At 36.6% G+C, this 15,114-nt stretch overlaps 1 protein-coding gene across 2 annotated transcripts; it reads right to left on the bottom strand.

The window, feature by feature from the left end:
- Window positions 1-1,342: 1,342 nt before the first annotated feature.
- On the bottom strand, window positions 1,343-14,988 carry LOC135774230 (uncharacterized). 2 transcript variants are annotated; one of them, XM_065284188.2, is made up of 10 exons: window positions 14,556-14,986; window positions 7,584-8,956; window positions 5,116-5,705; window positions 4,912-4,982; window positions 4,274-4,488; window positions 3,900-4,141; window positions 3,676-3,819; window positions 3,382-3,538; window positions 2,936-2,980; window positions 1,343-2,758 (listed from the first exon to the last, which is right to left on the bottom strand). In XM_065284188.2, the coding sequence occupies exons 1-10, from the start codon at window positions 14,558-14,560 to the stop codon at window positions 2,490-2,492; spliced, it is 3,111 nt and encodes a 1,036-aa protein (XP_065140260.1). In that variant the 5' UTR covers window positions 14,561-14,986; the 3' UTR covers window positions 1,343-2,489. The 2 variants fall into 2 exon arrangements, with proteins under 2 accessions (XP_065140260.1, XP_073670861.1); XM_073814760.1 differs by having other exon boundaries at window positions 2,644-2,758; window positions 2,932-2,980; window positions 14,556-14,988.
- Between the last annotated feature and the right edge of the window lie 126 nt (window positions 14,989-15,114).

Genomic DNA, 15,114 nt, shown 5'->3' with positions numbered 1-15,114 from the left:
TGCAGAAATAGCCCTGGGACGTCAACTAAAAGGACCACTACAAAGAGCTCTGCAGAGTCCGCCAGACCCAGATCATCCAAGCTATGATACCATTGAACGACAAGAACTATTGTTTGAATCTGTACGAGAAAATGTGGATAAAGCACAAGCCAAACAGAAAAAGTATTACGACCTCAAGAGAAGAAACCAAGACTTCCAAGAGGGTGATTTAGTTTGGGTGCGTACTCATCCTCTTTCTAGTGCAGATGATGGTTTTATGGCCAAGATTTCTCCAAAATGGAGAGGACCAGGTAAAATAGTCAAAAGGTTGGGTCCAGTAAATTATAAAGTGGTAATGTTGTCTGATTCTAAACAAGTTGATAGTTATCATACACAAAATCTGAAAATTTGTCATGTCAAATTTTGATACCAAAGGGAAGGGTATGTAACGTACATGAAACGTTACTTGCTTTATAATGTATTTAGTTCTTTTTATTTAGATATTGCCCTTTTTGTTTTTCACCTGTAATACCATGGAGAACGTCATGGGGGCGCTAATGGGGAATTTAGCATATATGCCCAGTTACCATAGAGTAAGTTAACTTTGTTTGGCAGAGGAGAACCATGTGTTTGTGCTCCCTCTCATATTTGGCATCTAAAGTCCTTTTGTGGAGAACTCTTTGAGTTTCAGCTCTACTGTGAGTATGAGATGATTGTATTATGGATGTGTTTGCAAATGGGTCTATTGATGTTGGTTATTTGTTTTCTTTTAGAAAGGACTTTTTGTTATACATGTGGATTAATTCTGTGTTCTGTCAACATTGGAACTGAGTGTTGCTCTTATTGCTGTGGACTCTTGGCAGCGTTGAGGACAGCGGGCCTATGGACAGAATTCCAGTTGCCTTGTCTTCCAATGAGGAATGGGGAATTTAATAATTGTATCAAATTCAAGTATTGCTCTGGACTTTGAACTTTAACATTGTCATCTAAACTTAAATGTAATGAAGACTCATGAGGTTGTTTCTATGTATATGTTGTTTTCTTTGAATATGTTTGGGAGCATATGTGGGATAAATAAAATAAGATAAGGAGATCATTGATTTTGTGTAAAGGTTATTTAACAGTACAGCTCGATTATCTGTTGAACCCCCTCAGAGTAACATCTATATTGAGAGTGTGTTACAATACATGCATTAACCACTTTCACTGTTTTTACTGAAATTTCAGATACTTTTTAATATGTTATTAATAATAACAATTATTATCACATTAGCTAAACTGAAACATTGCTTTATTACAACAGTTCTTTGAACAAAAACTCAACATTGAATAACTTACATTTTAAACACATTATAGCCAGTTATTATGTATAGCCTTGTTTTATATATAAATCATCAATCTGTTCTTAACAACCCGCTTAGTCCTTTCTTGGGTCAAACAATGGATGGAGCCTATCCACAGTGCATCACAATAATAGAAAAAAAATCAGAAATTCATAATATTTTGTTTCACTGTAAAGGAGTACACCTCATTCAGTGTTAAATGCTTCCAATAATTTGGGCTAATAACTTTCCAAATACATACATACATACATACATAATAATTTATTTAATAAAGAAAAATGCACATTATTACACACACACACTTTCTGCTTATAAATCGGGTTATGTGCTGATGTTGGTTTCTCAATTCTCTAAATAATCTTTATAAATGAGTTTTTTTTAAGGTACTTGTCACTTTTAACTCATTCCCTGCCATTTTTTCCTTTTTTAAAGTTGCCCGCCAGCATTTTTTGTGATTTTCAAAAATGCCTTCCAGGAAAAAATTATTCTATAAATATAAACATACAAATATATCAAATGAAAGAACAGACCCTCTGCTTTCAAACAAAAAAGTTTCATGCTATATCTTTATTTGTTCTCTTTTTATAACCTCTTAAAGGCGGAGTGCACAATGTTTGAAAGCCAATGTTGACATTTGAAATCACCTAAACATACACGCCCCTACCCCAATAGAATCTGGACCTTCTTTTAATAGAGCCACCCCACACATACGCAAACCCGGCAAGGATGTCAGTTGGTAGACACGCCCCTTACTGCTGATTGGCTACAAGTGTGTTTTGGTAGTCGGCCGACTCCCTTTTCCAAAGCGTTTTTGAAACATTGTGCACTCTGCCTTTAAATATTGGTAGGTTTCTTCAAAAATACAAAATTTGAGCAAAAGCTGAGATAAATGCATTTTTAGGAACTACAGATCAGAATAATTATCAAAACATACAGCGGAATTACAGATTACCGGAAAAAACTTGTTAGGGAAGCGTCATTGGCAGGGAAATGTTTTCTCTTAATTGATGAGATAACTCGTCAATGGCAGGGAAAACGTTCATTAGTCAGGACACGATGGACGAAAAAATCTATAAGGATGAGAGAGCAACAGGAGTTGGGAACGACCACAAGCCAGGACTTTGCCCAAAAATGTCCTGTCCACTTGGCTGCTGGCGCTGATCTGTCTTAACTGAATTTCCCAGCAGTTGCCATCAGTTCTTCCATAAGGTATCTTTCATTTTCCTGAAGCAAAGTGAAAACTCTTTGTTGGAATTTTGACCCTCGTACTTCTAAAATGTCATAGAGTTCCCTCATTTTTTCCTGACTTATTGTCTTTGCTCTGATTTTCTTGAGTTGTTCTTGCTCTACAACATCGGTTAGACCATCCAAAATAGCATCAACATTTAGCACCCTTTGGATGAGCTTTTGTTTGTTGGCTTTCAGAAAGGATTTATCTATAGAGGACAACAAAGTGTAGTCAGCAACACTTACGCATTGTTACTGTAATAGTATATGTATGTGAAATGAAAAATAATCAGACAACATCATCATGTCAAAGGTAACAAAGGTTCTCCACAATTCAAAATGTATGACTTTAGGTCTGATAAAAAACATACAATGTACATACTTACACTGCTCATTTGTTGATGAACTGACTGATTTGTTTGTTGCATATTCTGTAGGAAAGAAGTTGGAAAAAAGTTAAGATTCAGCGTTTGGGAAACGTATACATTGTCTGAATCTAAAATGGCTCCCCATAACATCATTCACAATTTCCTATATGTCACTAATAAGCACGAGTGATCAGATTAAGACACTGAGTGCAACATTGAGGTCTGTGGCAAAATCTTTTGCAGTTATTTAGTTTGCACAAGACTTTAGGTGCATTATGGATATTTTCTAGCTATTGAGTGCACATCAGATGTACACTTTATTTATATGCATTATGGGAACCTTGTTGAGCTGTGCATTATGATTTCCAAATTTTCCAAATTAAAGTTTAATTTTCAATGTCTGAATAATAATGTCAATATTATTTTATAAGCTAAATCAAAATCTTTTAATAATTTTTGCTTACCTTCGAGGTGTATTTCACAATTCCACACAACTCTTGCTGGATCAAAATGTTCATTTTTTAGGGATAACTTCACTTTCATCACATCATTTGGCAGAAACAATTCAAATGTTGGATAGTAATGAGGTCTTTCTTTAAAAGAGCACCGGAATTTTTTTTTCTGAAAAGAGAGATGATTTTGATCATTTAAGTAATGGAAAACAAACTTTTTCCAATTCAAAAATGTAAAAATTGCACATCTATTTGTCATGCATATTACTGTATGTGAAATCTTTGTTTATTCCTAAACATACTGACCGGAGGTTGTATCTTTATTTTTGGAGCTACGGATGCTCCATGTTCCTCTAGTGAATCACAGGTCATGCTGTATGTGCAGTTATGTTTAAGATCACATTCAGAAATTGTTTGGATTAATTTATAATTTGGAAAACAATCAGCCACCTGAAAGCAAGCATACAGGTATATACAATTAGCCATTAGCTTAAAGTGCATTGATATAACTTAAAAACTTTATGGCTTACTTTTCTGGGATCCACATTACAAGGCTGTAGAAATGCATGCAGTCTGTGTGCTGGTTGACGGTACAATACTATCACTTGTCCCATGATCTTTTCCTTAAACCAGTTAATAATCTTTGTGATCCTGAATCTTGACGTTCCAGGGATGCTCACGGTCACATGTGTGCTTGTGATATTTTGGGCTTTGAGAACCTCAACACTGTCACCAGAATAATGAATAACTGACATTGAATAGATGGCATCCTCTGTGGAGTCAAAAATCATTTTAGGGATTTGCAGTGGTGTTTGATGAAATATTGCTTAGATTCATTATAGCTCTAATAGTTAATTGACTAAAATGTACATTTCATGTGATCTTCTGTTGATCATTGACTTACCAATGAAGGTTTCGCAGTGAGGCAGTCTGAGTTGGCAAAGTTCACCCTGAACACATTTGATGTCATACAGAGGACCTGCTGGGTAACAGTTAGTGGGAATTGGAGTGCCACTTTCTGGAAGAACAGTACTGTAGAGCAACTCCCCTTCTCCTTTCATGTTAAATCCAAGCCGTGTAAACTTACAGTGGAACCAACCTGCATTCCTGCATGATATCCTGTTGGATTTCAATGAAGAAACAGATATGAATGGAAACTCATACACAACCTTTAGGGCGCATTCACACTATCCAAACCAAACGCCCGGGCACGTTTGACCCGAGGGGCAACTTTCTGATCTCTCTGATAAAGCCAATATGGAAGTGATTTAAACTGCAAGTCATCAACTATGCTTTTTTTACAGTCTATGGTTTGACCCCCAAAGCCTGGTTTGTTTGACTAGTGTGAACGCTCAGTACCGCAGTATAATTTGCGGTCTGGTCAAATAATTCTTGTTTCCTTTCTAAAGATTATAATGTTAGAAATCGGTTAAAAAAGTCCTTAGTTCTGTGATCTCCTGAGATTTAAAACCTGATAAAATGTGAAAATCGTCTAGTTTGTCCCAGGCCTTAGCTTCCATTACCGGTCTCTTCACACAATACCTGTATGCAGTTTGTCCTTCCTGAACGATTATCTCGGGAGTGACCAAATCATCATCTTTTATTTCCATCCCCTGGGAAAATAAAATAATGGACAGCATAGTTTTAAACGATTGAGATATTACTGATTTTATTACACAGACATTAACAAAAAAGATCTTAAACAAATCATCATAAAAGCAACAAAAACACTACTGTAAGACTTACTGTTAAGTCTTCTGAGAGACATTGAGAATCTCCATCTGACATCTGTGGTAATAGCAGATGCATTGACTTATTCATCCAATTCATCTCCATAATCTTCTTTGAAAGCTCTTTTTGAAGGCTTTCTGACTCTTTGCCAGTGATGTAGTATCTCCTTCCACATTTTTCTAGAAGCCACTCTACTACTCTTCCTTGATCTCCATGGTATTCACTCATGCTACAGTCTCCCTCTGTAAATACGACTATAAGACGATTCCAGAATTCCTCTCCAAGAAACTCTAAATCCTTAAGGATCTTTTCAGTTTCTTCTGTGAATTGCCCATGCTCCAGTGAAAAGGCAAGTATAACTGCATGAGGTCCAGGATTAAGAGCCATTCTTTCCCATCTAAGGATTCTCTTGGCATTGCAGATGTCAATCTCAAACAGGTTTACATTTTTCTTGGCTACTGTGCCTTTGACACTCTTCAGCTTACCACTAGAACAAAGTCCTTCTTCATAACTCCCTCCATCAAATATGAGATTTAAAATGGATTTTTCTGCTTCGTTGAAACTCAGGAGCCAAATCCTCATCTCTGTGAGCAAAATGCTTTTACCTGTTAGAAAAACAACAACAATGTTACTGATAATGCTTTGGTTTCAATAAAGCATATTTTAATTATCTTGGTTTATCATGTAGAAATGACAACACCTTTAATAGATTTTGTTTATAGTTTTTAAATTTTGAAACCCTTAATGGGGCAGCTTATTTTTCAGCTCCCCTAGAGTTAAACATTTAATTTTTACCGTTTTGCAATCCATTTAGCTGATCTCCGGGTCTGGCGCTAGCACTTTTAGCTTAGAATAATCCATTGAATCTGATTAGACTATTAGCATCACGATAAAAAAAATAACCACAGAGTTTCAATATTTTTCCAATTTAAAGCTTTACTCTCTTGTAGTTACATCGTGTACTAAGACCGACAGAAAATTAAAAGTTTAGATTTTCTAAGCCGATATGACTATACTATACTCTCATTCTGGTGACTTTGCTGGCGTAACATGGCTGCAGCAGGAGCAATGATATTACGCAGCTTCTGAAAAAAGTTGCTGTGGGATTTTTTGTTAACAGGCTTCGTGTTTTCGAGATATGTTGAAGATATGGTGTTTGATAGGTAGACGTCAACGTTTTATTTTGTGCCACCATACTTAATCGTGTAACTACTCATCTAACCGTAATTCTCCCAATTCATCTTTGTGCACTTAGAGGACTTTGCTGAAAAATCAATGTGATGTTAAGCAAATTCTGTCAACAAAGCAGTATTTCTGAATGGCCTAAAGATTAAGCGAATTTGAAGTGAAGGTATTTGATGAACATATAATATGTGCCGAGAGCATTCGGTTAATATAATTATCAAATTTTTGAATGACGTGGTGTTTAGCGGCTTTTGCCTGTGAGTTCCTCAATTGTTATAGTAAACACATTTCTAAATTTCTTACATTTTGCGCTTTTTATTTAGGCGTTATTGTTTATGGGTGAAATCGGTTAGCATTTAATAGTCAAGTTGTGCTCTATTAAAGGAACAGTATGTAGGTTTGTGGCCAAAACTGGTACTGCAGTCACACACCTAGTGGCCAATACACAACATGACAACATAAACATCAGTTGAGGGCTGCAAATCCACTTTTTAAATGACAATATCCTGGCCGGACCACTGTTGTGAGTGATATAAGTATTTGAAATGAAAATGATTTCTTAATGTCTATTGACATATCAGGGCTATTTTATGATTAATTGATATAAATTTCTTACATACTGTTCCTTTAAATATTATTCATTAAAAACAAGTAGAAGGACCAAAAAGGACAAAATATTAACAAAAAAAATTACAGAATAAAGTAAATAGTTTTGTTTTCTTTCTGCACAAAAGTGTTCTCAATGCTACTGATTGAACCACTTCTGGGCTTGAATGGTGTCAGTGGAATAACAGTCTATGGGACATTCACAAGCCTTTTGGTTTTCATCAAAAATATCAAAAAACAAAGACAATCAAAGGATTTAGTGAATTTTGATATTTTTGATTTTTGGGTGAATTATCCCTTTAATATTACATAGTAACGTTAGCTCAGTCTTACAGTTGATACCCTTTAGCTATTTTGAACTAAGGTAATTATCTTTTTTTTTGTTATCAGAGATAATCAAGTCTGGTATTATTGATTATTTGCGAAACTTTACGGGAAGTTAAGTTTGGGCAACAAAACCTTTTTATGTTGTTGGTGCTGAAACGGTCTACACTGTATAAAGCACCTTATACAACCTTTTTCGGTTCTACTTTATATTGAACTTTTTTTGTACTTTATTCTATCTTTATGTTACAGTCAAATTACAGTTAGTAAATGTGTAAAAGCATAAAAGTTATCTAACTTGATTTTTCCCATTATTTTGGCATAATGACTCTGAATATGATAAAAGAATAACACAGAATTGTGCTTACAATCAGCAGGTCCATACTTCAGAGCTCTCTCATAGTATTTAGCAGCTTGTTGTTTTTCTCCTTTCACTTCATAAATGAATCCATATATTCCACTCGCCTTGCTGTCCTGTGGGTTTTGGGTGTTTTTGATACGATCTTCAGCAATCTTTCTCAGGTAACTCTCACACAACTCGTCCTCTGATGATTCGGGCTGAAGCCTTAGACCCTGCATGAAATTGTAAATGGCCTTTTCTTCAGAGTGAAGGCAGAGGAGCTGGTATTGGCCAAATAAACAATAAACTCTGTACAGATGCTCCTTTTGAATATTGGCCAATTTAAATGCTTCTTCAAACTTTTTCTCAGCTTTTGGGAAACTACCTTTTCGTCCATACTGCAGACCCAAATCTGCCAAAGCAACAATGAATGAGGGCTTCAATGTGATTGCCCTTTCCAGATGATAGATACATCTGTTCAGAAACTTTTCATCACACTCAGCTTTTTTCATTTTCAGTGTTTGATTTTTATTGATATAACACCTAGCCAGTTGATGGTGTAAAAAGGCTGAATTTGGTGTATTCTTCAATGCTTTTTCAAGAAGACGAATGGCGACATCCACAGTTCCCAATTGGCGGAAAAACTGTGCAGCGTATCTCAAAACATGAGGATTTTCACGAGACTTTAACAAGGAAGAAATCACCAACTCCACTTGAGTTTGAGATGCTTTTTCATCGTCTGTGAAGTGGAGCATTCTCAGGGCGAGCAGCACAAGTAAAACGGCATCATCTGGATTAAGCTTTATAGCTCTTTGGAGTTGTTGAATTAACAAAGAGTCAGGTGTTTCCGTTGTGCGATACAATGCAATAGCATAACCTGCGTTCAAATCACTGTCATGTGGGTTTTTTTCAAGGGCTTGTCTGAAGCACTCCTTAGCACCATTGTAGTATTTTCGACAGAATTTGAGAAACGCCCAACCCTTTTCTCGGAGCACCTCTAGAGAAATGCTATTGGTGAGATCTTTAGAAGATGTTTCGTGAATCCTCTCTAACAATCTCAAGTAGTCTTCACATGTGGAGAATGTTTTCATGTAATAGTGTAACCAAGCAAGGTTTCCATAGGTAACAATAAGATATGAATCACTTTTTTCTTTGTAGTACTCCTTTGCGAGCTGCACAGATTTCTGCAGATTTTTGTGCGCTTCCTGCAGGTTGTCGTGAATGTAATGAACAAATCCTAAACTGTTGTAAGCTCGTGTTACTCTTGCCTCACCGGATTCCAATTGAATCTGTTCATCCAGACGATTCAGTAAATCAGTGACGGAAAAGTCTTCTTCCCTTAAAGACCACGTAAAGTGGCACTCCTGCTGAAGCAGTCTGGTTTTTATGGCATTGTCGTCACTGAAATACAAACAAGAAAATGCTCAGACAAAAAAATTGATAAAACATTTGTATAAAAACAGGCCATGTACACAACAACTGTACTCTCATAATTTCAAAACTTTCCATTGACTTTGTTTTGTACCATGCTAAAGATATTTTCTGTCCCTACCCTTAAACCAAACCATACAAACAATTTTTTGTATATTTACAATTTCTTTAAAGGTGCCAAAGAATACATTGATATAATATGCTGCATTGTTCCCTGATACCTACATAGAAGGTATGTGACTTTAAGTGCAAAAATAATTCAGAGACAATTAACATGTCTATTTACAACCTTACGATTTGTCCCTGTTACCTTATTTGAAAGGGTCATGAATAATAATGTTGAGCTGTGCTCTGTCTCAAATATAAAAACCCACATATTTGAGTTTATATATACAGCCGGAAAAAAATTAAGCAGCGCGCAGAAGTTAAACTAGCCATCGATGCTCGAAGCCAAACATGCTTTTAACTGTCATGCGAGGCGAGCCTGGCAGCCAACGTAACGAAATGGCATCCGCAGTGGATCTGATATGGTCCGATATAGAAAATGCAAATACTCTACAGTTAGGATACTAAAAGCAAAAACCCTCTTCAGGAAAGCCTGTAAGCTTAGCATAGCAACACTGCTAACGCTGCTATAAACAGGGAAGGAGACCAGAAGCCGTTTTAATGAACAGATTAAAATCTTAAATTCTGTCAAGAAACTGTAAAATGTAAACTGTAACTGACTGTCGTTACACTCCACAACATATATTACTGATCATTATTGAATGGCTGAGGCGCTACACGCTACCCAAGTTGACCGTTTTGTGTTTTCTAATGGAAGTTTGCCATCTCCATAATATAAGCATCTTTGCTGAAAGTACACCGCAGGTCTAAGCTGAGGTGACAACGGGAATAGTGCCCTTTGTGTGTTTCTTGGATATATTTACAAAAAAAAGTGTATCAATGACTCGGAAAAGTGAGGTGAACACTAGAAAAATAACACTTGATGATAATAAAACTGTTATTTTGACATGGACTATCATACTACTGTAGCAGAGCACCTATGTGAGGCGAGGTTATACTGTGTCCAGTCATTATATTTTATTACGAGATTAATTAAAAATCGATGATTTTATCAAAACCACAACTAACTTCACTAATTTTACAATCCCCCTTGCAAAACAAAATAAAATATTTTCATTCATGTGAGGAAGCTGGCGTTTTTACACCCACTTTTATGTCATTGGCCCTCACCAATCTGGTGAGCTAACAGAAAGCCCTTCGTGTTTCATTTCCTGTTCAGGGATGACATTGACGTTTTTCTGCAGAAATGTCATAACAAAATGGGACTAGTTCTTCATTTGATACGTTTTAATTTATGCAGGATTGTCATGACAAAATATCCCTTACGAAAATTAACCTAAATTAAAACGTTTTATTGTGGTAAAAGTGTAGTAAGCATGTTTTTTGGTGAATTGATCACTATCAGCAAAACCATGGTTTTACTACACTAACCATGGTTTAAAGATGCAGTTTGTATTATTTTCGCCGCTAGATGGCGCCAGATCAAACAATAACAATGATGTTGTTTACTGACGCTCTGAAGCAGCGTGGAATTATGGGATTTGTAGTCTTTAACTCAACCACATCAATCAGACGCGAACGAGAAATCACGTAAGGTAATCAAGTCTTATAAATGTTGCGTTTGATGACATAGTTTATTTCATTATGTAAGTTTATATGTGATGTTCAAAACGAAATTGTTAGTCATATTGATATTACAGTATTAGTCCAAATTCGATGGTAAACACAGCACAGAATTAAGTTTTCAACTTACAATCTACAATGATTTTTGACATAATGTATTGACAGTACAAATCTTATTGTGAAGTATCTTAAAATGACCATTTATATTGCTGTACAATACCTTTGATGTGCATAACGTCCGCGGGAAGACGCGCTGATTACAATCTACACACTAATGTTGTGATCAATATAATAGCATACGTTTTTTGAAGAGATACGAATCAAAACAACTCACCCATCGTGTAAAACACAAGCAGGATCAGAATCTCGGTCTAGTTAAATGTTGTCGTGAAGCTCTCTCCATCCAGATAATGCAACAACAAATTGATCCTCTCTCGTTTTGTTCCAAACTCTTTTTGGGTCGTTTGGTTGGCCCGTACGCTTACAGGAGCTGACACAACCAGCGGCAGACGGTACAGAGATATCCATAAGTTCATAAGCAAGCGCGTAGCCCGACAGGCGCTATCGCATAGTTCCGCATTTGTCCACAACACTGGCTCGCTGCGTCCGAAAACTCAAGACAGTGAGGACTTGTTGCCTCGCTGCCTCTTGAGGAAATGACTTCGGCCTCGGAGGCCTGAAGGCCGCTCAGAGAAAGGCTTTCCGACGCACTTGAAAGGCAGCGTGTTTGAAATATAAACAGAGAGCGCCTTTGTGATAACTAATCACATATTTGAAAACTACAATACTAATTTCTCGCTAGAAATGCAATTAAAATGCTTAAAAAGTGAAAATATACGTTTATTTTCACTAAATTTGTGCTCCAGCTGCTTCCTTGGCCGCCATTTTATTTTTTCGAGCTCGACCACTGTTGTCATGTGGTTTACGTCAGTAAAGGCGGTGACAAAGGGTCACATGGATATTAACGTCATTGACAGGAGACTGCACTGCCCCGTGTCAATGTTTTGAATGGAAATTTTCTCATGATTTACAAGTAGTTGAAAACATTACAGATATTGATAGTAATCAGCTGGACAAAATATATAACACTGGCCTAGTGGTTTTTGGAGATTTTACTGCAAATATATTCTTCTGTGCTGTCCCTTTCTTACATTTTATGACTGCAAATATATTACAAATTGCACCTTTAACTATGGTTTTTGAAAACCATGGTTGTCAAAACTAGAGGTCGACCAATATGCTTTTTCTCTGGCCGATGCCGATTTTTTAGAAATCAGGGCAGCCGATGGCCGATATGTTTGGCCGATTTTCTATATGTACATAATAATCAAAATGTTTTCATCATTATTAGCAGATATTTTAAATGCAAAAATGTCACTATTTAAGTCAAAGTATTTAAAAATATATGACTGGTCTTTCTGAAGAGTTTTACAACCTCCTCTGCACCATGCATTTATCAGACACAGATATTACCTGACACTCTGCTGTCATCATCTTTGATCAGTTTTTTACCATGGCTTTTATTGCTTTGTAGGATAAAATCCTTATTTGGTAGACCTGATAAAATATTTATTCATCATAAAGTTAACATAGTAAATGTCTATGGTTTTTAGTTGAGACTGTTATTTAGGGCAAATCTTTTTAAACACATTTACATTCTCATTTGTGAGACGCTATAAGTGACTGATTGTGCTGACAGTGACATCTGGTGACTTTAGTGTTGGGACAGATCTGTTGTTTCAACCGTTCATTCAAACGAATCCGTTCAAAGGAGTCAGTTCGCGAATCAGACGCGCTGTGTTCTAATCCAGGCTGAGCAGCGCAAAACTGTAAACAAAGTCTTACTGTAACAACACGAAAAACATTTCCTCGGTGGATATGATTTGGTCTTCCGACCTTTCGCCATCGGGTCAGTTTTGTTTTGAGTAATAAAAGCAGGGAGACAGAAAGCGTGCGGGCGCGGCTCTTCTCTCTCTGTCACGCAAACAAAACTCATCATGAGTCTAATCTTTGCACGGACAGTGCACCGCGAGACATAAGCCCGTCGCGCTGTTGTACTGGCTGCTTAATTCGCGCGATCCGCCATCATTTAGTAAAGCTGTTTGTGAACAAGGCATGGCTGCAGCTGCGCTGCACACACACGAGACGGGAGCGAGCTGCTTGCAGCAAGAGGCAGGCAGCGTCACGAGTTCTACAACAGCGCTTAAGTGCCCGCAGATGCGCCTGCCTATTAATCGGCCTAATTTTGCAGCAAAATCGGCCAAAGCCGATTTTTTTAAATATGCCAAAAATCGGCCAATTAATCGGCCGGCCGATAAATCGGTCGACCTCTAGTCAAAACCATGGTTATTTTGTGGTTATCATGGTTTTACTACAGTAGTGGAGACCGGGTATAGTTGTAACACGGGGAGAGTTGTAACACTACCAATTCCACGAATCAGGGATAAGATAGGAGTCATGTGACAGTTTCAGTTTTCTCAGACAGCTAGCTAAACAATGGGTGACAGTGATGATGGGGTAGGTTGTAACACGTGTTTGGAAACCATCCCCTTACATACAAATAAGAACATTTTTTGTGATTTAACACAAAATGGCTTTTCACATGGTGTGAAAAGCCACAACAAGAAGGTAAAAAAACTGCTAGGAAAAGGGTGAAGGCTGATAACTCCTCTTTAGAAGAGGAAGATTTCTGTGTCGTCCGCATGGAACTATTTAGAATTTCAAGACAATTCATGCACAAACACACACAATATGCACATACTCCCCATATTCACACACATATTTTATTGTTGCAGCTATTCATTTAAAATAAAACTGTTGTTGTGGCATAACACTTGGAGTACCCTTAGTTTTTGAGCATTTTTTCTACCTGTTACAACTTACCCCAGTATGTGTTACAATCTACCCCAGTAGTGGGGTATGTTGTAACAAAGGACCACCTTGTATTTGTCATCATCTCAAAAAGTCTGTGATATAGTTGGAGAAATTTTAACTGTTGCCATTTGTAGTAGACAAACACATTGTCTAAAAGTTTCACACATGTAGCTAAAAAAAATTTAGTTTTAGGCGCTGAAGAAAAAAGTGTTACAATCATACCCCGTCTACCCACCATGTTTTTTTAACTGTAGTAAAACCATGGTTAATTTTCGTAAGGAATGCTTGAGTGATTTTTTCATTTTGTAAAATTGAATTTATGCAGGATTTACATGACAAAATGTACAAGTTAATCTTCACAGTTCAATACAAATGAATTTATGAATTTTAAAGTGTTAATGTGTTTACTAGAAATTTAAAAAATGTAAATTTAATTTTGACTTTTTGACTAAAATTTATTCAAGTTGTGTTCATTTGTGAATACTAACTTGTTGGACGAAACGTGTAAGTTTTATAAACGTTTGTTAAACACAGAGCTTATTTATGTGATAATCCAAAAGTCTATGGGAAAAATGAATGGGAACCTACAAGTATCCCGCTAAAATATCCCTGCGGTATTCCATTTAAAGTTTCAGCAAAACTATCCATAGATATTAGCAACTAACAAATTGAGTAATTGTTTGGTTTCAATGTATTAAACAAGTCGTGGGATAAAAGCCCCACCTAAGAAATGTTTTTTTTCCAGTCACAAATGCCGATAAACTGGAAAAATGCCAAAGAAAACGCCTCGAAAAGATTATAAATGAGATAAAGGATAAAATCTGTGTCTTCTGTGAATGTTTCCTGCTTCACTTTCTAACTGTAAAACATTACATTCTCAAAGCACACAATCTGGTGAACGTCTCATCAAATAAACTTAGGCTACTTTCCCTTCATGAAATGCGAAAATGAAACTAGAGGTTTAAGCTTAGTTCCTAAAACGTTTAAAAAATCATTAACAACCTACCTCATATTGTACGCTCTTTACATGTAACTTATAAAAAGAGAAAACAGAACGTAACTGTTACTTGTGGCATATCTCCTTCCGCATTTTACTTAAGATTAATACGTTTCAGATGTTTCCGGTGTCCTGGCATTTTATCCTACCCTCGCGTTGTCTGGTTAAGGATGCAATTTTATTGAAAATGGACTTAAGGGCGTTTACTAGATAAAATAGTAAATCGTGTTGTGACTACTAAGCTACTACTTCAGCTGATTTTATTGTAAACGTGTTCATTTCATTGGTTTATTGCTTTAAACCCGATCACTTTATTTCTTTTCATAACTAATAACTTTTAAGTCTCGCTCATGTGTCGAGATGTATCCAGCGGCAGCCCCGCAGCGCCACGATTCAGGGCACGCGATCCAGGGCGCTCGTTTTAGGGCGGAAGTGGGGGCGGCACGATGCGCGCTTCGCGGAAGTGAGGGACAGTTGCAAAAACATAACAGAATGGTGTTCTGTTTTTTTTTTGTGGTGCAGAAATATTTACTTAGGAAATATATATTTTATTTCAAGTGTAGTTGAA

Source organism: Paramisgurnus dabryanus, chromosome 5 (genome assembly GCF_030506205.2).
Source record: "Paramisgurnus dabryanus chromosome 5, PD_genome_1.1, whole genome shotgun sequence".
In the NCBI taxonomy this organism is placed as follows: Eukaryota; Metazoa; Chordata; class Actinopteri; order Cypriniformes; family Cobitidae; genus Paramisgurnus; species Paramisgurnus dabryanus.
The sequence above is the reverse complement of the archived record's forward strand: the minus strand, read 5'-3'. Positions and strand labels throughout refer to the sequence as shown.

Excerpts from the sequence above, each read along its gene's own strand:
- LOC135774230 (XM_065284188.2), bottom strand. Across the intron at positions 4,489-4,911 it reads GAAGGACAAACTGCATACAG|GATATCATGCAGGAATGCAG; the intron begins GTATTGTGTGAA and ends GAAATCCAACAG. Across the intron at positions 4,142-4,273 it reads TCACTGCGAAACCTTCATTG|AGGATGCCATCTATTCAATG; the intron begins GTAAGTCAATGA and ends TTGACTCCACAG.